This window comes from Camelus ferus, chromosome 10 (assembly GCF_009834535.1).
Source record: "Camelus ferus isolate YT-003-E chromosome 10, BCGSAC_Cfer_1.0, whole genome shotgun sequence".
Lineage (NCBI taxonomy): Eukaryota > Metazoa > Chordata > Mammalia > Artiodactyla > Camelidae > Camelus > Camelus ferus.
The window spans coordinates 21,231,526-21,258,832 of NC_045705.1; the positions used below are offsets into that span (position 1 = coordinate 21,231,526).

At 47.6% G+C, this 27,307-nt stretch overlaps 1 protein-coding gene across 1 annotated transcript in view; it reads right to left on the minus strand.

The window, feature by feature from the left end:
• ABTB2 (ankyrin repeat and BTB domain containing 2) overlaps nt 1-27,081 on the minus strand; it is a 173,353-nt gene extending 146,272 nt beyond the window's left edge. The window contains exon 1 of the mRNA XM_032488441.1: nt 26,199-27,081. Coding sequence (XP_032344332.1) covers nt 26,199-27,081 — 883 coding nt within the window. The remainder of the gene's footprint in view (nt 1-26,198) is intronic.
• Nucleotides 27,082-27,307: the final 226 nt, after the last annotated feature.

The following is a 27,307-nucleotide window of genomic DNA, read 5'->3' on the forward strand; positions in this document are numbered from 1 at the left end:
GCTTTTGGTTTGGTTGATTTTTTCTATGGTCTTGTTAATCTCTATTGTATTTAATTCCTCTCTGATCTTTATTATTTCCTTCCTTCTGCTGCTTTTTGGGGCTTTTTGTTCTTCTTTTTCTAATTCATTCAGGTGGTGGGTTAAATTGTTTATTTGAGATTGTTCTTCTTTTTTGAGGAAGGCCTGTATCGCTATAAACTTCCCTCTTAGCACTGCCTTTGCTGTGTCCCATAGGTTTTGAGTGGTTGTGCTTTCATTATCATTTGTCTCAAGGTATTTTTTAATTTCAGCTTTGATTTCCTCATTGATCCATTGTTTTTTCAATAACATATTGTTTAATCTCCATGCTTCCCTTTTTTTCTCCTTTGTTTCTCTGTTGTTGATTTCCAGTTTCATGGCATTGTGGTCAGTAAAGATGCTTGAGATAATTTCTATCTTCTTAAAATTGTTGAGGTCCCAGCAGAAGTTCTTAAGGCGGTGAAGAGTACGAGATCCTCAAGACAGACGAGGAGTTCACATACCTTCCAGTATGTTCTTCCCCCATGGAGACCTTCTGATAATGGGATAAAATCAATGGGTCCAAAGTCTGTGGTTTTCTGGCTAGGTGACCCTGGGAAGGTTAAACTCCTGGTGGCCTAGTTTCCTTATTTATAAGTGCAAATAATTATGGTACCTACAGTATATGGTTGTTAGAAGGGTAATAAAATGCCTGTAAAGGACTTAGCATAGTGCATGATGTACAGTAAGTCCTCAAAGCTAGCTATTACTATTAATAAAGTAAAATTCATATTTTATGGCAAGACAAGAAAAACTTAAAATTTTCCTTTGCCTGTTTGGGCCTCTCTACCTTCCCCGTTAGTGTGTTTTGTGCATCTGCATTAACCAGACCTCCTTAGGAGATAACATTTCCTCTTCATCTCATCCAGGGTCACAACCCCTCAGAGATAACCTTCCTTCTTAATCTTGTAAGGGGCCACGATGACCCAAGGCCCACTAGTCCCTTTGTAAATGTGGATCTGGACTGTGTAAACCATCAATGATATACCAATAATGCATAATTTAATGGATAATCCTTTGTCTCAAAAACTGACATAACTGTGCTTTGACCTCTAACAAGCAGGACAGATCTCAGAGCTTTCTGAGACATTGTTCCAGGGTTATAATCCTCAGTTTGGCTCAAACAAAAATGTCCATTTCTTTCTTAGATCGACTGATTAATTTTTTGTCAACACTATTACTACTCCAACTAGATGCTAGATTATCCAATCCAGAAAGACGAGGATTCTGCTGCCCAGTCAGGTGCCGGATAATGTTACTAAGTGAAGGAATAAATGACATAAAAACAAATTTCATTCTTTCCAGGTCTTCCTCCTTTCTCTACACTGATTGATGGGTTAGAATGATTTTCTCCAGAACCAGATTTTATACGGACCCATACAGTGGTGAGTCTTCCACATTGCACCTGACGTAGGAAAATACTGATTCCAAATTGACTTGGAAAGCCTATTTTTTAAACCTTAGACCTCCTACTTAAAAAGAAAAACAATTACACAATAAAATATAGTAAAAAACACAATAGATAAGTTAAAATGGAATACTAAGAAATGTTCAAATAATCTAAAGACAGGAAAGAGGAAAGAGAGGAACAAAAAATAGGGAACAAATAAACAAAATAAAATGGTAGAACCTAGATCCAAATGCAGCAGTAATTATATTAAATGTAAATAGTCTAAATGTACCAATTAAGACAGAGATTGTGAGAGTAGATTAAAAACAAAATGCAACTATATGTTGTTTACCAGAAACTCATTTGGTATAGGATATAACCAGTTAAAATCAAATCTATGGAAAAATCCACTAGGCAAACGTACCAAAAGGAAACTGGAGTGGGTATAATCAATATCAGATAAAGCAGACTTCAGAGCAAAGTTAATTATTAGGAACAAAGAAGGACATAACACTAATGCTAGCTTTTATATAACACATCAGAGAGATGAAGTTTCTAGCAGGATGGGGTGGGAGCCATTCAGAAAGGCCCTCTTCTCCCCACAGAAGACTTCCACTCTCTGCTCCCTGATGGCCCAGGGGCAGAAAAGGCACTGGCTCTCCCTCCCGGGCCTCAGGTTATCTTCACTCATCTCCAATTCCCTTCCAACCTCAAACAGCTTTTGAGGGAAAACAACCCCAAAAGGGACAGGAATCAGTGACTTCATTGAAAAAGCCATGCCAACCCCCAGGATTACACCCTCATTCCTTGTGGTAAATTCTCAACCCTACAGCATCATACTATCCATCCGGCACTACACCTGTACAGATAAGAAATGGGGGCAAAAAATTCCCTCACTTCCACTCCTCCCCCTCTCCCAGATATATTTCTCCAAGAGAAACTAGATAGGGAAAAAAACAAAAACAGAAAACCAATTGAAAAAAAAAAAAAACCCAAAACCCAATGATCCTGCCCAGGAGAAAGGGTTCTGGATTATGTTTTCCGCTTCCATGACCTTGGCAGGGTCTGTTTTAAAACAAGCCCCTGGCAGTGTATTGTACGGTTAGGATGCGCTGTCTGCCGTCTGGCCTTCCAGACCCAACTCCTCACAGTCTGTTTAACACCTCCCATCTCCACACTGCCCGCAATCTCCAATGTGTCATCCAGTCCAGTGTGTGAAAACACAGAGATCATGGGGGCCTCAGCAGCTCTGGACAACTCTGATTCCACCCAACCCCAAAAATAAAGATTTAGTTCATGCTCAGACTTGTCCTGCTGTCCAGGCTGCAGACAGGCTGGACCGGCAGCACAGAGTCAGCAGTCAGACAGATGGAAGTATCACGTGGGTCAGACAGGCTGGCAGGAGGCCCACCCAGGATCCTCCTTCTGGAAAGGCACTGGCCTCGGACGTGAGGCAATCTTCTTTCTTCCCAGGCCTGCAGTTTCATGAGTGATGAAATCTGCTATCAGGGGAGAACTCTTTTTTTTAACTGTGAGAAATCCTGCAACAACAGTCTCCGTCCACGGCAGTGGGGTGAGGGACCTGGGCTTCGCAGCTGGAGAGAGGAGGGTAAAGCTGGTTTTGCTGCTCACTTGCTGTGCATCTTGGGGCAGACTGCTTAACCTCCCCAAGCCTCTGATGCTCCCTTTGCAAGCCAAGGATATAGCATCTGCCCTCTTACTGTTGTTGTGAGGACTGAAAGAAACAGTGTACGCAAAGTCCTTAGCACCGGGCCTGTCCAGGGTAACTGCTGAATAAACAGTTCCTGTTATAACTGCAACAGGATCATTCATTCCTCCAGGGCAGAAATCACTCCTTCTGTGTCCTCCCTCCATGATGCTGGCCACAGGGCAGGCACTCAAGGAGCCCTTATTGGCTAAACATTCGCACTCTCTGGATCTAGTTAGCTGTAGGTACTTCAAAAGGAACATTTAATAACACCCCTTCCAGTCTGGTTTAGTTCTGAAATGGAAAGCAAATTAGCCACCAAGCCATCCAGGATTCTGAAAACATGTGGTCTGTAATATTATCACACCTTCCATTTGCATCTGCAGCTGATTAAAAACAAGGATCTGTGAGATGAACTTGCCTGTAATGATTGACAACACACAACTCAGACCAAACGTTCTCACTAAAACATATGAAGCACGTCAAGGTGGCATCGAGTTGGAGACAGACTGAAGAGGAGAAGTGGCACTTCAACTCATCTGGCATGATTTAAGATACCACTGAGACAGAAATAAGACCAGTCACCAGCTATTCAGGACCTAAATGGCTCTCTCCCTCAAACCTATAATCTGAATACTTAAGAGGCACTCCAGAGAAGCGCTTTTCCTCCAGAGAGGAAAGGTTACATTAGAACAAATATACCCTGAAGTCAGTGAATATAATAATTAATAATTGCTCTAATAGCTGCAACAAAAAGATACTTGTGAGCTTCCTGTTCTCATTAATGGTCTGTTGAAACTCTCTTCAAATAAAAATGTACCCTCCCCAGCCTAATGTAGCAGATGTCTTTTTCTTTAAGACTGGTTTTTCCATTCTGCTTTTCACCTCCCCCCACCAATCCTACCCCCAGGTCTCCCACAACATCTCATCTCCACAACATCTACTCTTCCCTCCTCCATAGCCCACTTACGGTCCTCGGACCAGGAGGGCTCCCAGCCCTCCTTCCCAGCATGGGAGCAGCATACGGCCGATTGGGTCAATGGTGGGCATGTGACCCAAGCCAGGCCAATCAGAGGCAATGAGACTCAAATGCAGGATTTTTGTTTGAGCTGTCAGGGAAGCTGACTTGTCCCCTTTGCTATTAAACTTGAAAGCTGAAGCTGCTACAGGCAGTTTCTAATCACGAGAGAAAAGCTGCTGGATAGTGGAGCCAACCCAGGAGCAGAATCCAGAGGAGCCAGCAAGCAAGAAGAAACAGGGGTCTGGAAGACACCACTGAACCCCTGAACCAACACACCCTTGTAGCTAACCCTACCTTCAGGACTTTCAAATAAGGCAGTGAGTGTCCTTTGGCTTTAATCGATTTGAAATGTGCCTGCAGCGTGCAGTCCTGACATAGAAATTTTAAACAGAAGTGCATTTATAAGTGGCAACTTTATGGCTTCTTAGCTTTACTCAAACTACTTTGAACGTGAGAATAATGCACTGGATTCCCAGAATTCCTTCCCTATCTGCCTGCCCTGAAGAATGAGTACAGGACTGGCTATTTCTGACCAAGTGGTGGCTGACCTGAAAACGCTGGTGGCCTCACCTGGGTAAAACTGTTCAGGTTAACAGGTCTTGGGTAATGACAAAGCAGGGGTCCCTCAGGAGACCTGACTTCTGGTCCCTGCTGGGTCGTTTTTGGCCCTGGGACCTCCAACGAACCCTCAGTCTCTCCTATAGGAGAATGAAGCCATCTGCCTCCAACACGGGGAGACTAGGAGGCAGCACCACGTGGTACTTAACAACATGGGCATTGAGTTGGGACAACTGGGGTTCAAATCCCTAGTCCACTCTTAACTAACTAGGTGATCTCAGGTAAGAGGCTTCCCTGTAAAAGGGAAATAATCAGTATTATCATACAGGGTTGTTTTAAGGATTAAATAAGATAAAGTTTGTGAAGTGTTTAGCGATGAACTTAAAGGTATATAGGAAAGACTCAATAAATGTGAGCTCTCATAGCTGTGAGATCAAATGAGAAAGAATGCGAGAGTACTTCGTAAAAACCATAAGGCGCTGTACCCATATTAGGGATTATCATCACCTCTCCTCACTCCTGAACTGGCAGTGGTTATTATGTCACAGTGTGGGGTGAAGGCAATAAACTCAATGAAATGGATTCAACTGATAAATTATACCCGATCCAGCAAAGAGGAGAGAGAGAAAGAGTTGTCGGTGGGGCACCAGGGTGCAAACCCCATGCTGTAACTGTCATTTTTGTCCACCGTGTGTAGCATGCACCCCAAGAAATAGATTAGGGCAGTTCATGGAAAATGCAATCAACAGCGACCTGTTAAATGTTCCTCTGGAGGCCTGGAACTGTTCCCAAGCTATGAACAGTCTGGCCCGTTCTGAACTTTTCCAGAGCTCCATCTGCAAAAGTACAAGTAAGATCCCCTTCCTGATTTTTCAATTTCTTTTACCAGCTTCACAGGCAGGATGAAAATGTGCTTCTTTATGAATGAGAAATTTCAGTTGCTGGACTTGGCAGCACTGATTTCCAAGAAACCCAACTGTGAGGAGTGTGGCCTTACAGAGGACCCCTCCTATTTCCCCTGGGCACATCCCGTACAACAAGTGGGGGCTGGGTTTCAATCGGGCTGCTCGCAGGAAAGACGCAGCTGTGGTTGAAAAGATACACCTTCCAGGTGCTGGAGGAAGAAATCCCCCCAGATGGAAGGGACACTGGTTCTTTTTCAGTTTGGAAGCTTAAAAAAAAAAAAAAAAAAAAAAAAAAAGCCTAAGTGCTCACCATGAACATACAAAAAGGTCACTTCAAATAACCTAAGTGTTGCTTAATATGGAAAAAATTAAAGCTTGAAAATCAGGTCCATAAAATGTAAGGAGTCTTGGAAAAAACAACCCCATTTGATTTTGCAGTACTCGTTCAGGAAAATAGATAGATTGTTCTCTGACTCTCTTTTCTAACTGTAGCCTGTATACCAGCCGTGTGTATTTTGGCCTCTTTCCCATCCTGCCATGATTTCCTGTCTAAGTCTGGGTCCCATGGTAACTGGAGCAATTCGGCGTGCTGGCCCATTTGCAAGGACTGGCCACTCGAGGGATGCCAAGTGGGTATCTTCTTCCATAACAAACATCTCTCTCTTCTGGTTCTGTGGCAGAGTTACTCTCTTACTCATAAAATCTTACAAATAAAGTCTTCAGTTTATAAATGGATCTCCCCAACCAGCCTCTCTCACCCACCTCACAGGGAAATGAAAATCTTTTGCAGAATCAGAAGACCTGTGGATTCAAAATCCCATTGCCCAGGATACAGGGGCTACAAGGTTGCTGGGGTTGGGGTGGGGGGTGGCGGGAACCAATGGGCTTGCCACTAACCAGAGTAAGCAGTTTAGTAAAAATAAAATCTCATTTATGGGGTGGGCAGACGTTATCCTTGGAAATGTATTTCCTGAGAGTCTCAAGGATACACTGATGTGGGTCACATGTTTTAGATGTCTGAGGGCTAACTTCTATTTATCTTTCAGATCTCAACTCATATGACACCACCTCTGGGACCACAATAACCCTGTGCCCCCAATCTGGTTTAGGGGCCATGGTCTTTCAAGTGCAGCACAGAACAGACTGCGTCACAAATGTCTGTTTAAAATTCTTGCTTTCCTGCTTGAAGCTTCTCCCTAAAGGGCAGGGACTGTAACTTTTCACCTGCACTCTGACACAACACTTGACATCACATGGGTGTTCTGTAACTGTGTGAGTGTCCCGTGGGAAGACCTAACCCTAGACCACACCACAAATTCAGGGAATTTGTCTTCGTAACCTCTCTTTGCCTCCTGAAGCTTCACTGCACCCCACCAACTGCACGATTCTACCTTTTCCTTCATTTCCGCCCTCCAGGAAATGACACAATAAAAAACATTAAGGTTAAGATCAGATGGAATCACACAGCATTAAAGTATGCGCCCCACCACACACAATGGCTCCCCACCCCTCAACCGGGATCCTGGTGCGTCCCCCAGCCCCTTGACCTAAGGAATTAAACAATAAATGTAGCATTTCAGGCAATCACCGAAGTAGATTGTTTTGCTTTGTTTTTTTTTTTTTTTTAAAGGATGAGCTGGAAGAGGTGGCTTCTCTTGCCCCTGAAACCTCACGATGACTGACGCCTGGCACGTGGACTACCCTCCCACCCCAGGGAAGTCTGTCCAGCTCTGGCCTCCCCAGCAATGCCTCTGCTGATTTTGCTATTAGAGCAAACACACCCTCTTTCAAAAAGAGGCAGAAGCAGCAGAACTTTCCTGCTCATTTCCTTTCCTCCGCCTTATTAAGAGAGAACTGGTTTTAAGATGAAACCCTGAAAGCCACAGAGGCAACAATCTCAGAAGTGTGTTCAGAGGCTCACAGGGTGTGGATGCGCATGGGAACCAGGGATCACGGTGAGCACCGACCGAGGGTAAGGTCTGCGTCCCTGGGGGAGGACCCGGCGAAGACTTAAGGCAACCACGGCTAGAATAAACCATAACGGCTTTACCTGTGAGCTGTTTTACAAACATTTTACTAATGGCTTCATGTGTGTTGTCTCATCTGATTCTCTTCATTCAGGGCTATAACACAAGTACTACAATTTCACCTTTAAAAATAAAGAAACTGAGCTGAGGCTCAGACAGGTTTGATAGTGTGCCCACTCCCCAGAAGTTCAAGACCAGGCAAAACTCAAGGATGGTGACAAAAGGCAGAATCATGGTTACTCGGGGTAGGGGATGGGGACCGTCAGGGAAGGGCTGGCCACGAGGTACCTCTTGGGGTGGGAGTGTTTTCCATCTTGATCTTGACCTGGATAGTTCACACAGGTATATGCCTGAGTTAAGATTTCATCAAGTTGTACACTTAAGAGTCTGCCCTTCATGCACCTTGATTTAAAATTAAGGAAAAAATATAATGCCTCTACCTCAAATCGCACAGTGAAGGTCCCAAAATTGAGACCAAGGTCTCCTTACCCCAAAAAACCTATGTTCTGATGTCCTCTACTTTGTCAAATTCAGAGGAGAAAGGCAAGGCATGAGGATCATTGTATGTTCAGAGGCCATGGACCTAAAAGCACACAGCGGGGGTGTCTCAAATGCCCTCCACGCTCCTCCTTTCCCTTAAAGGAAGGAACTGCAGGTGAAGAAAGGCCACAAGCAAAGGTCACAATGCTTGGTGGTGGCAATGGAAGCAGAGAGGTCTCAGATTATACCAAGGCAAATAACATCAGGTCCAACCCAAACGTTTCCTTCCCTTGGAAAGAAAATCTGGCTAACATAAGTGCTCCTCAAGTGATTCAAGTGAATGCCTTTATATCTGGCCCAGCCAGGACAGAAACAACCCTGTCTTTGTCCAGCTACTTAAGACACACACAGGCGCTTATGCCCAAGACCTGCCCCAAACCTAAGAAACGAGGCAGCTTAAATACACTCACTGTTCTGTGTTCCCATGTGGAAACCACTGTGGCTGGAGGCGGAAAAACGTGGTTCTCAGGGTATTTTGCACAGACGATGGGCAATCTCAGACGGTATTAATGGTGGCCTGTGGCGCGGCCCAGGTGGTTCACGAGATCACGGTAATAAACAGTTACCACCTATTGAGAATCCACGAATTTTTCAGCCTCAGGTGCTCAAATTGGAGATAACATAATCCTTGGTTCATGGTCATTTTTAGTTCATTATAATAACGTGAACTCACCTCCAAACAAAAGCTGGCACCTTAACAGCTTGTCTGCCTCCCCCAGTTCATCCCTTCCTGTCTCCCCACACAATGTAGTCCATCATCCACATTAACCATCCCTCACTTTCTCCTTTATACAGCATTTACTATGGCTGTGATGAACTCTTTCAGTACATTAAAAATTTTAACTTTGTAAAAACTGTACCACACTGTATGTAATCTTTTGAGACTGATTTTTTTTTTTTGTTTATTATATTCCTAAGGTTCATTCGCCTCCTATCTTTCCTTCTATCCATTCATTGCCAGCTCAATTCATGCTCATTGTCAGAAGCTTGGCTTCCATTTTTGCATTTAACATTTACAACAGCCCAAGGCAGGTGCTCCTGTCAGCCCTCCTTTATAGATTAAAAAACAAAATAGACCAGGGGAGGACCTTCATGTTAAAACAATCACCTTAGCTGGGATTAAACCTAGAACTGTCTCCAAAGCGCAGGATCTTCCCACTATAAAACTCAGGATGTGCTCACATGAGTGGGCTCCCCCATCATACTATGGGAAGGGTCACCAAGGACCCCCCCCACCCCAAACTGTTACCATCATCATCAGGGCTCACATACTGGACACTTCTGCCAGGCACTGTTTCAGGTATAATTTAGAAGTCTAATTCCTTAGTCCCTATAACTACCAGATGAGGTAGGTAGCATTATGTCCATTTTACTGACAAGTAAACTGAGGCACGCAGGTATGAATTTGTCAAGGAAGCAGCGGATCCAGGATTTGAACCTGGGCAGTCCAGCTATACAACCAAACCCTCAATCACAACATTATATGCCTCTCGGTCTACAGAGGTGGACAATCACCTGAGTACAGCGACTATGACAGATGCTGGCTAAGATGAGGCCTGGGCTGAGTTGGCACTGAGATGTATGCAGAGGCCAAGTAGGGAAGGAGGAAGGGGGAGAGGGGGAAGGAATGGCAAACTGAAACACAGCCACCCTCAATGAGAGCAGCAGAGCTGACCGGCCTGTGGAGGGAAATGATGGCCAGGCTCTGCAAACCGGGGCTGGAATGGCCAAAGGACAGTGCCTTGAAGAAAGATGGCACAGAGGACCCTTCTGGGAAAACTCCCACATTCCACTTACAAGATTCTTATCTGATCTACTCCCAAGATAGTGATTAAAACTCCAGCCAGCTTCCAGAAACAGAAGTCATGGGTTTTGATGCTGGGCGTGACCCTGGACAAGTCATTTTAACTGTCTCCGGGCCTCAGTTACCTTATTTGTAAAGTGGGAATAAATAATAGTACCTACACTTCACAGGCTGTCGTGTGGATTCCATGCAAATCACTTAGAATCTTGCCCCACCTCACAGTCAATAAATACTAGCCTGTGTTCTGATCTCCACCACCTCACAGTTTGGTTGAAGGGATTAAACAATATAGTATCCAATAAACATTATCTTTTCCAAAGCAACATCCTTCTCCACCTCCTCCCATGCAGTGCAGTCTCCATCCCACTGAGCACAGAGGAGACCTTCACAGACCAACCTCACACTATGCCACTTCTCTCTAAGGGGACCTCTGCCCAGTGCGTACTCTCAAAGGAGCCTCATAGTCAAAACTCAAATCCAAGTGGTAGAGGATGGGGTTTGAATCACCTGGGGAGCATTTTAAAAAATATGGTCCCACTTTTAGAGGTGTTTTTACTTAATATATCCAAGGTGGGTCTCAGAGTATGAATTTTTTAAAGTACCTCAAGACTTTTCAGCAACCAGCCAGTCCTGGAAATGACTGATTTAAGGGTTTCCTGTGTTTTAGGAAGGAGGGGAAGGTGTGTAGGCTTGTGTTACAGGTACACACATGTACACACCTTACTGGGTTCTTTTGAGGTTTGACGGGCCCCACTGATAATGGAGGAGACCACAGCACAGATAACTAACAGAGCAACTATTTGCCAAGAGGAGTCCGAATTATCCATTAACCAGGGGTGATCTGTCAGTGCCAGGGGAGCCACACAAAGGACAAGGGTTTGGTCAGCCCGGGAGGCCCCACGGTGGGACCCATGTTACATGTATGTCAACACAGTGATGCAATATCCTGGCCCCTGTCCTTCCTTTCTTCTCTTGGAAGCTTCTTGTTGAGAGTGCTGCCTCCTTAGCAGAATCACATGCAGAAGGAAAGTGGGGACATCACCACTGCTCAGTGACATTAGGATCCCCCTGATATAAACCCACTTGTGGTAACAACTGTGACTGAAAATTACTCGATTTCCTACATATGGTTCCAAGCCATTTAGATTTCATTACAAGCAGATTTAGCACCTCTGGGTGTGGGTAAATGAGTGGCAACTGCATATCTATCTGGGCATTTCACACCGCACATTAATCCTACAGAAATAATCCAGCTCTGTCTGATTACACCTTTTGATTGGTGATGCTGGTTACACAGCCCATGTGAGGGACTGAGATGACCACTGCACAGTCATGCTTTTCACCCCCAGCACCCTCCAGAATGAAGGGAGGGAGAGAGGGAGAGAGGGAAAGAGGGAGGGAGGAAGGAAGGGAGGAAGGGAGGAAGGAAGGAAAAGGAAAAAGAAAGACCACATGGAGGCCAAAGATATACAAATTTAACTTAGACATTCACTTAAGGAGCTAACATCCTCTGGACCACTTCTGATTAGACAGATAACACATCCCCCAGTAGAAAAATGCCAACACCACCTGAAAGTGAAAGTGCACCAAATGCCGCTGCCTGGAAGCAACAGTGATGAGGTGGCAGCGGCCACGGGCACCTGGTGGTTGCCATGTGTCAGGCACTAGGACAAGCGCTTTATTTTGCATTTAATCCTCACAACCACCATGCCCAGTAAGCTCTAGTATTGTCCCCATTTTACAGATGGGAAAAGTGAGGTACAGAAAGGTTAAATCTGGGTATGATCTGGGCAAGTGAGTAGTGGAGTCAGGGTTTGAACCCAGGCCGCAGGTGTGAGCGAACATCCTCTCAGAGCCCTCTACCCATCAGCGCGGCCTCTCTTGGTGCTATTCGTTGTAAGGGATACTCCTTTCAAAGCCACCCTCTGCTGGGATCCCATGGAGGGTTCTCTTAGGCTCAGTCTTCACAGCAAAAGATGCAAAAGGACCACAGAGCATGTGAAGCACTAAAAACCTTAACCTCTCAGGTAAACTTCAAGTTCCAAGGAACCAGATTCTGGCAGGAGCTCTCCTGGGGGCAGCTCTCCAAGTGGACACTGACGAGCCGGCTTCAGGCAAAACACCTCTGAAAAGAGCTCACTTCGAATGGTGGAAGGAACAGGCAGTTCTTGAACGAAAGTGAGCGCCAAAGAGCTTCTAGTTCGAACAAACAGCCTCTGACTTACAACAAGGGGTCATCCAACCAGCCCAGGTGGAAAGAAGAGCCTTGGAGGAAAACAGCAGAACTCAAGTTCAAGTTTTACTACCCGGCAGAAGGGGCAGGCGCAGAGACAGTAGCAACAGTGTTCCCCAAACCGGTTTCATTATCTTCAAAATGGCAACAAAATCTTCCTCCCGAGGACTGCTGTGTGGCTCCATTGAGAAAACCCAAGAAAACTTTTGTAACATACATAAATTCTTCCCATGTGTCAAACATTCTGCCAAGTGTTTTATACATACTTTGTCATTTTGTTTAACCCTCACGAAAATCCCTGTGAGGTATTTTTAAATCACCATTTCGCTGAAAAGGGACAACTTCAGAGACAAAGTGACCTGCTCTAGGCCATGTCGCTTGGAAATCATAAAATGTGACCTTGTGTCAAAGGTCCAGAGGTTACAGCCACATGAATCAATGGCCTTAATCTCCACGTCCATGAATCTTCCTGTTTCTGCACACAGAGGGCTTTAGAGAGACTGGAGAATGGTTAAAATCTTGAGACCTGTGAAAATCCAGAGAGGGGGCCCCAAGTGACCAACTGGTGACCCATGCTAATGGCCACGTGTCCCATGGAATTGTCTGGGGTGACGGAGATGTTTCACATCTGCCTTGTCCAGTCTGGTAGCCACCAACCTCACATGACGAGTAAGCACTAGAAATGTCATGGGTGGGACCGAGGAACTGGCTTTTTAACCTTATTGAATTGTATTAAATTTCAATAGCCTCACAAGGCTAGTGGCTGCTGTGAACAGAGCCGCTCCTCCCACTCACAGCATGTCAGGTCTCCCGGCTCCCACGCCAGGAAGGCTGTAAGGAAACGCACGCTTCCCAGAGCAGGCCTTAGTGTGAATGAATAAAATAAATTCTTCCCGCCCCAGAGCAAACACCATCACTGTGATTTTGGAACCTTTGCAGCTGGAAGAGAGAAATGATGGATTCCAAAACAAATGGCCTCGTCTCATTTTTTTTTTCCTTTTAAAAGGGAAAAATGAAATGTGTAGAGAGCCCCCAATTCAATTATTTAGAAAGGCTGTCACTTTTTCAGGTGGCAAACTTCTTTGGCTTCTGATGACACAAGGGCTAAAATACAGTGGAAAGAAAGGAAAAGCCAGAGGGTAAACAAGAGAAGGCCAGGCATTCTCGACGGTGTTATAAATCAGGGGGAAATAGACTAAAGAAGCTAACAGCTTCCAAACATTCTTCCTCTGGAACTATTTTAAGCAACCAACACACAATCTCTTGGAGGTTATTTCATTCACACCAACAGAAGGGGAGCAACGTGCTTCACAATATACAGCTTTAAACACGCAGGGAAACAAATACCTACCTGCACAGCCCTCAGGCCTGTCAGGCTGGACCCCGGGCTGAGCGATGTTACTATTTTAAGGCCCCTAAGTGGCTCAGTTGCTCAGAAGCAGTGAGGGATGCCTTTCCTCTCGCCCTCTTGGACCAACCCATTCATTTCTTTGCTCTGGAAATCATTGCATGTGCTTCCTCCCCACCCAGGCCACTGCCGAGGACAGAAGCAGGGGAGGACTCTGGAGTCCGGCCGACCCTGGTTTGAATCCCGCTGTGTCCTGCACTAGCTATGCCACCTTGACTTCTCAGAGCCTCAGTTTCTTTGGCTGTCAAATGAGATTAAGAAGAATACATATCTCATTGGACAATTATAGAAAACACACAATAGACATGCAAAACACCTGGCCTTGGGGTGGAACTTTCTAACGCTCAACAGACGGGTAGGTATGTGCAGGGATCCGAGTTGAGAAGTTAGTCTCAGCTTTTCCGGCTAAGGAGGAAACAGGGCGTGGTTGAGAGGGAATCAGGAGGAAGGCTGTCTGGGTTTGATTAGTCTCCAGCTCTCATTAGCTGTTTGACCTTGAGCAAGTGACTTAACCTCTCTGTGCCCCAGTCTCCTCTTCAAGATGGAATCAGTAGTACCACTACTACACGGTGCCACTGCCATTCTGGATCTAACTTTGACCCTTTCACGCAAGCCTAGCAATGCAAGCTTCTCTTGCGTGTTCTTGGGCGATCCCTCCCGAGGTGCAAGGCAAAGCAGCTTGGCTGTGAGGTGAAGGCAGGTCGCCATCCTGGGTGGGGCAGAAATGACTGCTCCAGAACAATGACTCTTACCACGAATAACAGCTAATGTCTGAGTGCTCACTGAAAACCAGACCCTCCCAAGAACTCTACCCACATGGTCTGGGCCCTTCTCCAGACCACTTGTATCAGGATTTCTGGAGGTGGGGCCTTAACACACACACACACACACTCACTTCTTTTTTTTTTAAAGCTCTCCAGGGGTTTCTAAAGTGAATCCAGGGTTAAGGGCCACTGAAACAACTCTGAGTTAGGAACCATGATATACCTACTAAACAGAAGAGGAAAACTGAGGTTCAAAGACCAAGTAACTGGCTGGCAGTCAGACAGAGATAACTCCCACATTCCATCTCTTAGCCATCCCGTGTTACGTGCCCCTCCTGAGCAGCAGAGGTCAAACCATCTCACAGACACTTGGAGACTCCTGGTGCCTTTCTGAGACTCCTCCAGGCCCCCTGTGCCCTCTCAAAGCACCCACGAATGTTCTTTTTCTGACTAAATTTCAGACCCAGACCTGACCTTCAGGAATCAAAGCTGCCTGAATATGGAGTCTCACTTTCCCACAATTGAAGGACAGATGCACAAGGTCATGAAGATGCAAGAATAACTGGACTTCATTCAGCAGACCCCATGCTAATGACAGGGGACAACAGATTTCACAATCTTCATTAAAGGCTGCCCGCTGCCAGTGAAGAAGCAAGAAGGCAAAATTCAGGGGGCCTCTTAAGGCCATCAACCAAAGAAGTATAAGACTGAAAATTAAATCTCCACTGCCTGAGGCCCCATCCAGCCCTGCTGTGCTGTGCCTACCCTCGGGGAAGGCAAAGGAGGGCAATGTTAGTCCATCAAATGGTCAAGGACATTCCGGGAGGCCCTTTCTCCCAGTCAGGGGGGTCTGGAGGCCACCCTCCCGCTTGATATCTCTGTATATTAAGTTTGAGACAAGTAACCAAAACCACACTCAGCTCTGCTTCTTCCATACACAGCCGTTCCCATTTCAGTTGACGGCCACTCCCTCCTCAGCTGCTCAGACCATAAACCTTGGTGTCATATGGGTTCCTCTCTCACACCTCCCATCCAAGCCATTGGGAAGCCCTATTGGCTCGAACTTCAAAACACATCCATAACCTCCTCCACTGACACCCCAGTCCCAGCCACCACCCTCTCTCACTTGGATTTTTGCAAAAGCCTCCTCAGTGGTCATGCTGCTTCCATACTTTGTGCTATAGCCCATTTCCAACACAGCAGAGAGGGGGAATCTTGTTAAAATGCAAATCAGATCGTGTCATTCGTGGGCCTAGGTCCCTCCAGTGGCTGCCAGCGGACTCAGAATTGAAGGCCAGGGTACCACACAGTGGCCTCCGAGGCCCACGTGCCTAACCACCCCTCCTGTCCCTCTCCAGCTGCATCTCCTCCTTCACTTGCTGCTCCCCAACTCGCCCCACCGGTCTCCTTGAACCCACCAGGCACTCGCTGCTCCCTCTGTCCGGATCTGTCTTCCCCTGCCTGGCTGGCCTCACGGTGATTCCTCCAGCATGCCTTACTCTTCCTCATGATCCCCTGGGCCTGCACCCTCCCCTCCTTTATATCTCTTACATTCATTTGTTCTATCACCAGTGCACACTAAGTCCTCAATAAATATTTGCTGAACAAACCAGTGCGTGTACCCCAAACTAAGCTCTTAGCTTCACCCTGGATCCTAATCTCCAGACCCTCCCACTGTAACCACTATCCATCTCCTCAAAGACCAACATGGTAGAAAACACAGCAGCCTCTCCCAGGATGCTTTACAGGCATCCGTTGGACAGGTGTAATGCCTTCTCAGAGGCAGCTCTACCCTGGAGGCCCTCTCACCTGCTACCGAATGGGGTCCCAGCACAGCTCTGGCCTGGCCAGCTTGTCCTGGGAAGATTACATCCAGAAGAACAGCTGCAAGCAACTTGCTTCCAAATGGGGTCCCCACGTACAACCTGGTTCGCCCAGCTGCTGAGATGAGTTAAAGAAGCAGCACTGGGCCTCTGTTCCCACAGAAGCCACTCTTTTTTTGGCTGTATGTTCTGCCTTCTCCAGAACATTTTATTAATCTTCAGCTGGGGGCTTCATAGGATGGATGGGCTGGCGGGGCGGGACAAGCTGCCCCGACTCACCCAGCCTCTCGTGATGACCTTCCCGAGCCCTGATCAAATGCTGTGCAGTAAATTGGGGTTCAGAACCCGTACTCTTGGAAGGGCCGAGCCCCGTATCTCAGCCTCAGAATTCCTGGCAGCCTGACATCCTCCCTGACTCTCACTTTCCCTCGTCTTTGAAGAGCCGGCCCTGCCAACTGCAACAAACAGCATTTAAAAATATCTTGCTGGATTATACTGCCCTGCCTTCTAAATTCCTCACAATGCCTGTCTCTGTCCCACATAGCATAAGAAGGGTGTAGCATATTGAAATTTTTTTCCCTAGCTACTCCTCTGCTATAAATATCCGAGGCTGGGTAGGCAGGCTGCAAACACCGGCTGGATGAAGTCACCTCGGGCCGAGCTCACCCCCACACAGCCTGCCAGGGCCTGGACACAGCTGCGGGGCGCTGCTCAAGTGGTCGGTCAGCCAAGAGTAGACAGAACTCATCCTTCGCGGAAAAGTGGGGGAAGAAAAACTCTAAATCAAGTAATCACAGCTAATCCCAGTATAAAAAGTCCTACTGCTAGGCCTGTCTTCCGAGAGCACGGCCAGCCCCATCCTGAGCTGCTTCTCTCCCAAGGATACTAATTACAGGGCTTGACCTTAGGAGAGTGATTTCACAGTGTCAGTGAGGGGTCTAGAAACACTATCAGAGACAGAAGGGCCCTTGGAGGCTCTAGTCCACCCTATTCACACCACAGATAAAGTAGCAAAGAGCCAAGGAGACGGAGTGATTCACTCCAGGTCACTAAGAGGCCAAGCTCCAGCCCAGAATTTTCTGGATGCGAATCCTTCGCTCTCTGAACTGGATTGTCCTGGATGCTTGTTTGGTGTGTGAGCGTCAGCTTGTGTCTATTAACAGCTCTCCTCAAAGCTAATACTGATTTTCATATCTTAAAAGGTACAGACTAAAAAAAAGTTTTAAAAATTTCAACAAAACTTGGCCTCCTCTTTAGGGATGATTTCAGTCACTCAAAGATCTGTTTCACCCTCTTTGTGGTCCAGTGGAATTTCTCCCCATCCCTAACCTTGTAACTCTGGTACTTCTAAGTTCAACTTTCCTGTTTAATGTTTCCACCCTGGGCCTGACCACCACCGCCAGTGCCCCCGCCAGTTCACTTTTAGAAAGTAAACAATCTGCCTCAAATCATTAACCATAAATGAGCACATATGTATTTTTTGCAAAACATTCACGATATTTCTCTCTTTCAAGTGACGAATTCCTTTATAACACCAGGGTGAGGAAAAGGACTAACACCTGAGTTATCAGCTATGCCATTGATGCTCAATTACATTTTATTACTGTCAGCGGAATTCAGTGGGACCCTAGGGAGTCCAGTCCAGATGGCACTGAGGTATAAGGTGGTTCCACAGTATCAGACATTTAACATGATTGAACTCTTCATTATCAGGGCTCTGGAAACACCTTCACCAAGAGTTAGGTGACTCAACCTCTCTGAGAATTGAGCTGTTATTTTGCAGAAGGATAAACTCTGAACTGGACATTGAACATATCAAGCCAGGCTGATAACCAAAGTTCTGAGACCCTTTTATCTCATCCTGTTTGATGTCCTTCTCTGCCCCCACATTTGAGAATCCTGCCTTGGCAAGAGGCAGTCAAACAGCCTCATTTAACGGGTCGGCCAGCCCCGACCTTCATTCCGTAATGGGATTGCTTTGGCCTGAAATGCTTTGTTCAGGGTCCTGGAAGAAACACTGAGAGTCAGAAGCCAAACTGAATGGGAGAAGCAAGGTTGATAGCAGCCTGGTTTTTCGTGCCCCCTCAGCCCAAGTTTGCTTGGTTAAAGTTTTCTTTCATTACTAGGACAGCGGCCGGGGCATCTGTGAGGTCGAGCTTTCCATCAACAGGAAGGGTAATGGGAGATCTGGGGCTGTGGTTAAGATGCGCTGGGGAGCAGACACACTCCATTTCTGCATTATAAAAATGAGTTTTGGAAAACTCTCTCCCTGCACTCTGGCAGGCTTCTTAACATCTGGATAAAAGATGTGGGAAAGTTTTCCTTTTCGCTATGTTATCTGCCCTGCTCCTCCTTGCCATGCGCCTGAACCTTCCAGCCAAATAGGGTTCCTCGCTGTTTTCCAGCGCACACACTTTGGCTTCCAGGTCTTTGCTCACTCCGTTCCCTCTGCCTGGAAGCCAGCGTGCTCTCTGCACCACCTCCCCGTCCCTGTCACAGCTCCGCCTGCCCAAAGCCCCTGGCTCACCCGCCACCTCCTCCACAAAGCAGCCCTCCCCGCCACCCCACCCCCGCCAGGACTCATCTCTCGCCTTTGAACTTTTCAGTCACCAAAAGCCTCAAGGTCCCCGTCTATGGGATGGACAGCATATCTACTCTCCAGAGGGTCTTGGGAGGATTAAATGAAAGAGCTCATGAAAAGCAGTGGGGAAGAGATGGCTCCAGCATCAACCCTGTCCCTTGAATGCAGCAACCCCAAACTTCCTCGTAAGGATCCGTAGACTTGCTTTGCTTTCCCTGCTAGATTCTAAACTCCTTGACAGGCAAGATCAATTCTTGTCCTCCTCCCGTCCATCTCCGTGGCCTTGCATGTAGCTGGCGCTGGGCATGGAGTTAATGTATGAGGCCGGCGTAAGCTCAGGCTGGAGATGAGCTGTTTCCAAAGCTTCTCCTTCCGATTCGGCACGCAGCTAGCTCTAAGCCTACCGCCAGAGCTGCAAAACCTATTTAGGCCTTTCTTAAAACAAGCAAGAAGACCACAAAGTATGTTTACATGACAGGCCAGCAAAACACAAAACACCTGCTGTCCTGTGGCTCATGACTTGGCAGCTGCAACAAGCAGGGTCCAATAATCACAGCAGAACGACTCCCCCGGGCCTGGAGCTCTGAGTTTGCACCATGGCTGTCATCCTGGCAGGTCGGTCATGAGCTCAGAGGGAGGGCTTCAGATCTCACTGCTAGCCCGCTTCATGTGGAGGGCAGTGGAGCCTTAACTGAGCAGGGTGCAAAGGAGCTTTTTCCAAATTCCGTAACTTCCTCCTACCTATTAGTCACCAAGGAAAGCCTTGTGACTAACACTCGTCACCCTGGGATCTGGGTCACGATCCTCCCCTGCGCTAGAAACGCCGACTCTGGCAAAAGTGAACACGACTGGTACCGCCAACACAAGTTTGCAAAAATATAGCAGTGATTAGAATTAATATTTTATGTGCCAGGCACAGTGCAAAGCCCCTTACAGAGACTTTTGGTAAATCCTCACAGATATCCTCTGAGCTGGGCACTTTGTGCAGTCCTATTACAGAGCAGCGTCTCTCAACCAGGGGCAGTTTTGCCCCCCAGGAGACATCTGCTAATGTTTGGAGACATTTTTGATTGTCAGGACTGGCAGCAGGGGCTGGGGGGAGGGGTGATACTGGCATCTAGTGAGTGGAGGCCGGGATACTGCTAAGCATCCTATAGTGCACAGAACAGCCTTACGGTAAAAGCTACCCAGTCCAAAGTGTCAACACTGACAAGGCTGAGAAAGCCTGTTTTAGGGGAGAAATGAGGCACAGCAGTTAACCTGCCCGGGACGACACAGCTCACAAGCAGGGAACCAGGAATTACACCTGGGCAGCCCCACCCTGTGCCATACTCTCAATGCTCAGCTCAACCAGGCCGCAGCTCTGACATCCTGGGAGTGCTGAGTATGCACAGGACACAACTGTCCCATGTATAAGAGCTGGGCCCTTGTTTTATGGTACAGAAACGGAGACCTAAAGTGACTTGCTCAAGGCCCTGGTAAGAGGCGAGGCAATTTGGGGCCCAACTCAGACTTCAAAGCCAGAGCATTTCAGTGCTTGCTACCCTGATTCCTTCTCTCCCTGTGCTCCTGGCACTGAGATTTCACCAGCAGCCCGACACGTAGCAGTGGACTCAGAGGAAATCAAAGTGAACTGAGTGCCCAGAGGCCAGTGGCCTCAACACGGGCCCCCTTTGGGTTCTTTCCTCCCGGGTGCCCTCCTTCCCTGGGCTGGCTCACCCTGCAGCTAGACAAGTACGCAGTAGAAGGGGCAGCTTTCCTATCTGACTGAGCTTATTGCTCACCCAGCAGCTGGCACTATAAGGCCCTCCCTGGATGGCAGAGCTCCCCACCCCTCGTGAGTAGCAAGGATGGCTCCTTAAATTTGATAGCCCCTGCAGGATACATCCTGGGACCGCCAGCAAGCAACATTTAAACAGCCTAACACAGCATCCTCTGGAGGAAGAACCACCCATATCTGGGCCTCAGTGCCTGGGCTTCACCTTGCTTGTGAAGATTCTCTGGCCTAATGGATCTGAAGTGTCCGGACACTGCAGGCCAATAAGCAACAGGTATTAACAAACAGGTACTGCTGTAGCTAGTAGTCTCACCCTCGCCGCCACTGGCAGAGGATCAAATACTGCCCTGTTCCTCACTACTTCTGTTTCTGTGATTCTTCACAGAAAAAGCACAGGTCTAGGGCTTGAGCAACATGGGGCTTGGTCCATTACCAAGCTGTGGATCCTGGGCTCCCGGAGACCCTTCTGTGAAAGGGCATCTCATTCGATGGATTTGTATGGGCACCCGGTAGGATCCCAGAGGAAAACATTTTAAGGAGCTGCCAAAGGTCAGACCTATTACTACAGCTGTAGAAGTGTGAAAATAGGCCAAAGCATTCACCCACTGCTCCACCTGGCAAAGGACAGGGACTGATGGGGAGGCGGGACAAGGACCAGCCTGAGGTTCCGCAGCCCAGTGTCTCTGGCTTGTTTCAGAACCTTAGGTGTTGCTTGTGTAACTCAGGAATGTCTCAGTAGTTGACTGCCTTAGTGCCATCCTCAGATTGGAGGCAGGTGGGGGGAACACAGATGCGAACTCTTCTGAGCAATGGTCATCAACAAACTGCCCTCTAGGGCAGCTCTGTGGGCAAGGGGGGGATTTGTATTGCTATTCTTAGGGGAATTGACTGCCTCTGTCTTTCAACTCAGTCCTCCTGTGGATCTGTTGCCCATTAGACTTCTGCTGGGAAACCCTCACTTTGGGTACCACACTCTGAAGGAATCCTCCCAACCTGAAATGCTTCCCATTTACATGAACTCATCCCAGGTGACTTCAATCATTTGCCTGCCCACCATGCATGGAGCCTCTACTACGTGCCAGACCCCGTGCGTGCAAGGCACAGGGGAGCAGCGATGCCCGTGAGCCCACAGTGTGCTGGGAGAGACAGACACAAGCAGGAAATGATTCAAGAATCTGCCCTGGGTGTTGTGGAAATTCAAGGAGAGGTCGCTCTTCTAGCCAGGGGTGGAGTCAGGTGAAACCTTCAGGAGAAAGCAGCAGAACAACCAACCCCACCTTATTCCTCTAACTACTTAAGGCTGGGCTGCGCTCCTTGAGCATTCAAGGAAAACAAAAAAAAAAAAAAAAAAATAAGCTTGCATTTCCAAAGCTTGCTTTGTTTCAGTTTTACCAGCTCCCTTGGTTTCAATAACGCAAAGAGGAGGGAAGTCCCCCACCCCAGACTACCCAGGTGTGGAAACTGATTAAACAGCAACTAGCAGCTCAATTAACCCTCGCTCCTGGAGTTGATTATCTTAATGGAAATCCATCCTATAATCTCTTTGTTGAATGAATCCAACAACCAGAAGACTTCATCCCTGCTGTAGATGCAGCCCTTTTATTTCTTGACCGCAAATGAGATCGCTGGGACTCGCCTCAGCTGATAATCAGAAAGGTTTTCACCATTTTTTTTTTTTTTTTGCCAAGAGGTTGTTAGACAGCAGTGATATTGATATATTACCTACTACTACCTACTACTAATGAAATTTCAGAGAGGCTTTCCTAGTCCATCATTTAAATTAGCCCCAGTCACACTAGCCCATTACTTTGTTTTTTGTTGTTGTTCATAACACTTACTGCCAAAACCATCTCTGCAAAAAAAAAAAAAAAAAAAAAGTAAATCCCTATTTGTTGACTTTTTCTTGTCTCCTTCATTAGTTTGTGAACCATGACAGAAGGATCCTCTCCCTTCACCACCTAGCAGCACTTTTAACAGTGGTGTGGGCAGGGTCAGTGCCCAAGAAATTATTTGTTGAATGAACTGCAACTATTTCTTAAGCATTTAATATGTGCTAAAATCTTTATTTTAAAAAAATTTTTGTTTGTTTGGGAAGGAGGTAATTAGGTTTACTTACTTGTTTTATTTTTAGAGGAGGTGCTGGGGACTAAACCCAGGAACTTGTATGTGTGCTAAGATCTTTAAATCTATGATATCACCTAATCCTCATACTGACCCTATGAGTTTAGGTGCTGTTATTCCCCCATTTTACAGACAGCAAAATTGAGGCTTAGAACGGTTAAGAAATATGCCCCAGGTCACTCATATAAACAGCAGAAGTGAGCTTCACACGCAATTCCAAAGTTTTTGCTCTCTACCGTTATGACAGAGCTACCTTCATGTACATCCTGGTTACTGCTTTGGAGGAAGAATAGTCTCACCAAAATCCTGTCATTTAACCCGGAGTCTCAAAACGGAATGGGATTTTTCTCAGACAGCATGGACCTTCAGGAAAGCTTAGTAAGAAAAATGGCCAAGAAGAAACCTGGAAGTGATGCTCAGCATCAAACTGACATACAATGATGAGAAGCAGGGGGAGGGAGGAACGAGTGGATGAGGGAAGTTTCTATTTTCTGCCAGCTCCACCTTTATAAATACTACTCTATTAAAGTGGTTTCTCTACCTCCCATAAGGAAGCCATGGAGATACCATCACTTAATGACATTGCCCTGGGAACAGGGACATCAATACCAAATGAGCAAGCAGTATATAATTCCTGCTGCTCTGTGAAGCTGAGATCATGTTTTATAAACACCATAGAACTTTTATCATCCATCTCGGGCTGAGCAAAACCATATTTGCCCAGCACTCTGAGTAATGGATGGGAATAGATGGATGAGGGCCCTTAAACTCCTGGTTGGAAAACATTAAAAGTTTAAGAGCCCTATATAGCTGACTCAAATGCATGTGCGCATGCTGTATAATTAGCAGGCACAACAACAATAAATATGCAATTTAAAGGCAAGCCAGCAGGACAAGACTGTGAGCCAGCACTCTCCCTCCGGTGTGTGAGCCATTGCCCACTTAGTCTTTGGCTGTGTAAATGGTCACCTTGCTGGCCCTTGGCTTCTTTCAGTATAACAAAGGTTTAGGATCTCTCCATTTCTTTCCTAAGCAGTTCACGCTTCCCTCTGAAGTCAGCTTTCAGGCGTAAGTAATTCATTGTTCCTCTACTAAACATACATTTCACTTTGTCTAAAGAGACTTAATAAATCAGCCTGGTTATTGTTTACTGGGGCCACCCTCAGGTTTTCATGTATAAAAAATGAGCATCCATGTTACTCAGTGGAAGCAAATGGTCACCTCTCCTGCAAGAGAGCTCCCTGGAGACCAAGGAATGCACAGAGGGACCCGTTGGCTCAGAATATCCCAGGAGCTTTGCCGCCTGTCACATAGAGTCCTGCTGTCTTGACTACCACAGCTTAAGAAGGATTGTTCGAGGTGGGAGAGGGGAGGCAGGAGGTCAAATCATGGGGTCAAAAACGCATTCTGCAAAGAAAATCCCAAGGAATGATGACCCTGGATAAGAAAAGGCCCTTTAGGATAAGCTCTTTAGTAGAAGACACCTGTGTTCTAGCAATTTCTGGCCACTCTGCATTTGCAGGGGACCCTGGAGAGGCAGCCACTCTTACTAGACTCGATTTGCAGTTAGAAACACGGAGAAGGTCCTCAACCTGCTGGGCACCAGCATGAAGGGCATGTTCTGTTTTGTTTGGCACCTACTATTCCTTCCACCTTTATTCTAGTTTGGGTTATACGGTTATAGAGCCTGGGTTTTCTTTCTCCTAGGAGTCTTTGAGTTCAGTCTGGGCCTCCCCTCAGCCAAAAGTTCAGAACGCTTCCCCTGGGCTATGACAACCGCCTGGAAATCCCCTCGCCCTCCACTTCCTCTCCTGGAGCTCATGTTCCCGGGGGTGATGCCACATACCTGGAGCGCAAAGCACAATTATCAGCTGTGATATCATCAACTGAGATTCTGAACTGACCTCAACTCTGACCTAAGAGGAGGAAAATTAAAAGGCAAATGCTCTTCCATTCCAAGCAGCTCCTTTTGGCAGTGCCAGAATTAAAAAAAAAAAAAAAAAAAAAAAAAAACAAGGAAAGTCAGAGTCAATCATGTTGATAGATACAGACTGTCTTCAAAATGAGGCTTAAGATGTCAATTGCTATCCTTGGAAATTGGACCCATGAAAACAAAGGTGCTTCCTCTCCTCCAGTGGCTAAAATCTTGACCTCTGTAGCCTGCCTGGGTTCAAATTCCAGCTTGTCACTTGATGATATCTGTGTGATCTTGCAAACTGCTTAACCGCTGGGTACCTCGGTTGTCCTATCTGTATAATGGGGATAATACCTTAGGTACCTACCTTAATAGGGTGGCTAGAATTACTTGCGTTGACATATAAAGTGCTAAGAACAGTGTCTGACACACTGTCAAGTACTAATTTTAAATTTTAACTATTACGATTATGTTAAACCACATTTAAATTTGATTCCCTTTATGCCTTTTCAGTACCCACCTGGCCTCTTCCACTGACTATTTATTTGCCAAAATGGCCTTCCAATCAGACTGCAAGGATATTAGCCATAGCACCATTCTAAATAATTAATGGTCTGCTGACTACTTAAGTTGGAGTCTGGTAGTCAGTTTACTGTTGAATGTATGTCACACCCTTCCAAGGAGCAGGTCAAGTACTTCCCACCACCTTTTGCACTGAAGCCATGTCATCCTTCAGAGAAATGCAACTACCCAATTGTTTCTTTTCCGGACTTGACATGAAGCAGTTGCCCATCCCCCCATACCTCTTCCCCATAGTGTGGTTTACTGACTGGGTCATCATTTCATTCAGAAAAGCCCAGAAGGTTATGCATTTAACACAACAGAGGGTTTTAATCGATTGCTCACTTGGTTGGTGACAGCTTGGAAAGTCAGGCCCTGGGAGCTAGTATGTGGTTCCCTTTCTGGAAAGGGGATTCAGGGGTCACCAAGTTCCACCATGCTGGACACACAGAGTTACGAACTTACCACTACCACTCCATCTTCCAGCAGATGGCCTGAAAGGCATCCTTCAATCCAGCAAAGCCCAAGGTGGCAGCACCAGGTGCTGGGCTTCCTGTTCCCTTCCTCCTATTCCACTTACCCAAGGCTCAGGTCTTAAGATTTTTGGCCCTCTAGCTGCTGCTGTTGGGTTGGAGAGTACTGGGACAGAACCACAGTCAATCTGCCCAGTGTGGGGAAAGACGCCAACTACAGATGCAGTCAAGCCAGGCAGAGAGCAACAGGGCAGTAAGCTTCACGCCACGAGAGGTTCAGGGATGGCTTGGTCAATCAGTTCAATCAGTGAACAGCCTCCAATAGAGACCACACCATGCAGAACAGGATGCAGAAAATCAACCACGACTTTGCCCTCCAAAAGTTAGTCCCAGAAAGAACAACCTCGGGCAAGAGCTATTTGATGAACTCCTCCACCTATGGACCAAACGCTTTCTCTCAGGTCCTAGGAAACCCACCCCGTGGCGGATTTCTCTCCCACCCGGTCTGCGGGCCCGGGACCCTCGTGCTTACCGTTGGCGTTCTTGCCGCAAATGAGATGCTCATAGGGCTGCAGGACGCCCCAAAGCTCCGCATCGTTGTTGACGACCATCTCCAGGGCCTCAGCAGACACCTCCCCGCCTCCGGCCCCTCCTCCGTCGGAGCTCTGGCTGGCCAGCACCCTGGCTCGGATCTCCTCCACCAGATTCTCCATACAGGCAGTGAGCGAGATGGCTGCGTATTCGTGGATACGCACGGAGATGCGGGTGTCCACCATCCAGCGGAAGAAGCGGCCCACGGAGAAGGTGAGGCCACAGCGCGCCGACTTGCCCCGGCGAAGCCCGTCGCCGGCGCTCATGCTGTACAGGGACAGCGCCTTGACAGCGGCCAGCGCGCAGCTCTCGGCCAGCGCCCAGCTGTGCACTAGGCGCACGGCGCTCTGCACCTCGAAGCGGGTGCACTTGGCGTGCAGCACGCTCAGGCGCTGCGCCTCGCGGGCCACACGGATGAGCGCCCGGCGGAGCAGCCCGGCCAGGCGCCTGACCGCCTCGGCCGAGAACAGGGGCAACCGCCGGCCTCCAGCACCTTTGCGAAGCACCCGGGCCACGTCTCCCTCAGTCCAGGGGAACTCCTCCAGCTCTGGGAGGCGCGGGCAGCGTGAAAAGAGGTCAGCCACTTCGGGGTCCTCTGGCAGCACCGTGTTCACCGTGTCCCAGCTGTTGTGGCGGCTGTTCATGGAGCCGGAGTAGCACCACCAGGCCGCCCCGCGATGCTGCTGCGCCGAAGAGTTGAGCGCCTGCGAGTTGGACTTGGAGGACGAGAGGCTGAGCGAGCGGCACGAGTCCCCGGCCCCATACCCGGAGTCCAAGGTCAAGTCCTCCAGCGTCTTCAAAGTGGAGCTGTACGTCCCGGCCATGGGGAGTCTGCCGGGAGCCGCCTCGCCGAGCGAGGGGCGCTCACAACTCCATGCGCCCTTTCCCAAGTGGGCAGAAACAAGCTCTAGGCTCTCCCGGGCGCTCTCCTTCTTGGCGCCGCGGAGCTCGGCGGCCGCATCGCCCGCCCGCCCGCCCGGCGGCCGCGGGAAGGTGGGAGAGATTCGCTGCGGCCGGAGCCCCACGCGCCCCGCGTACGGACTTGAAGCT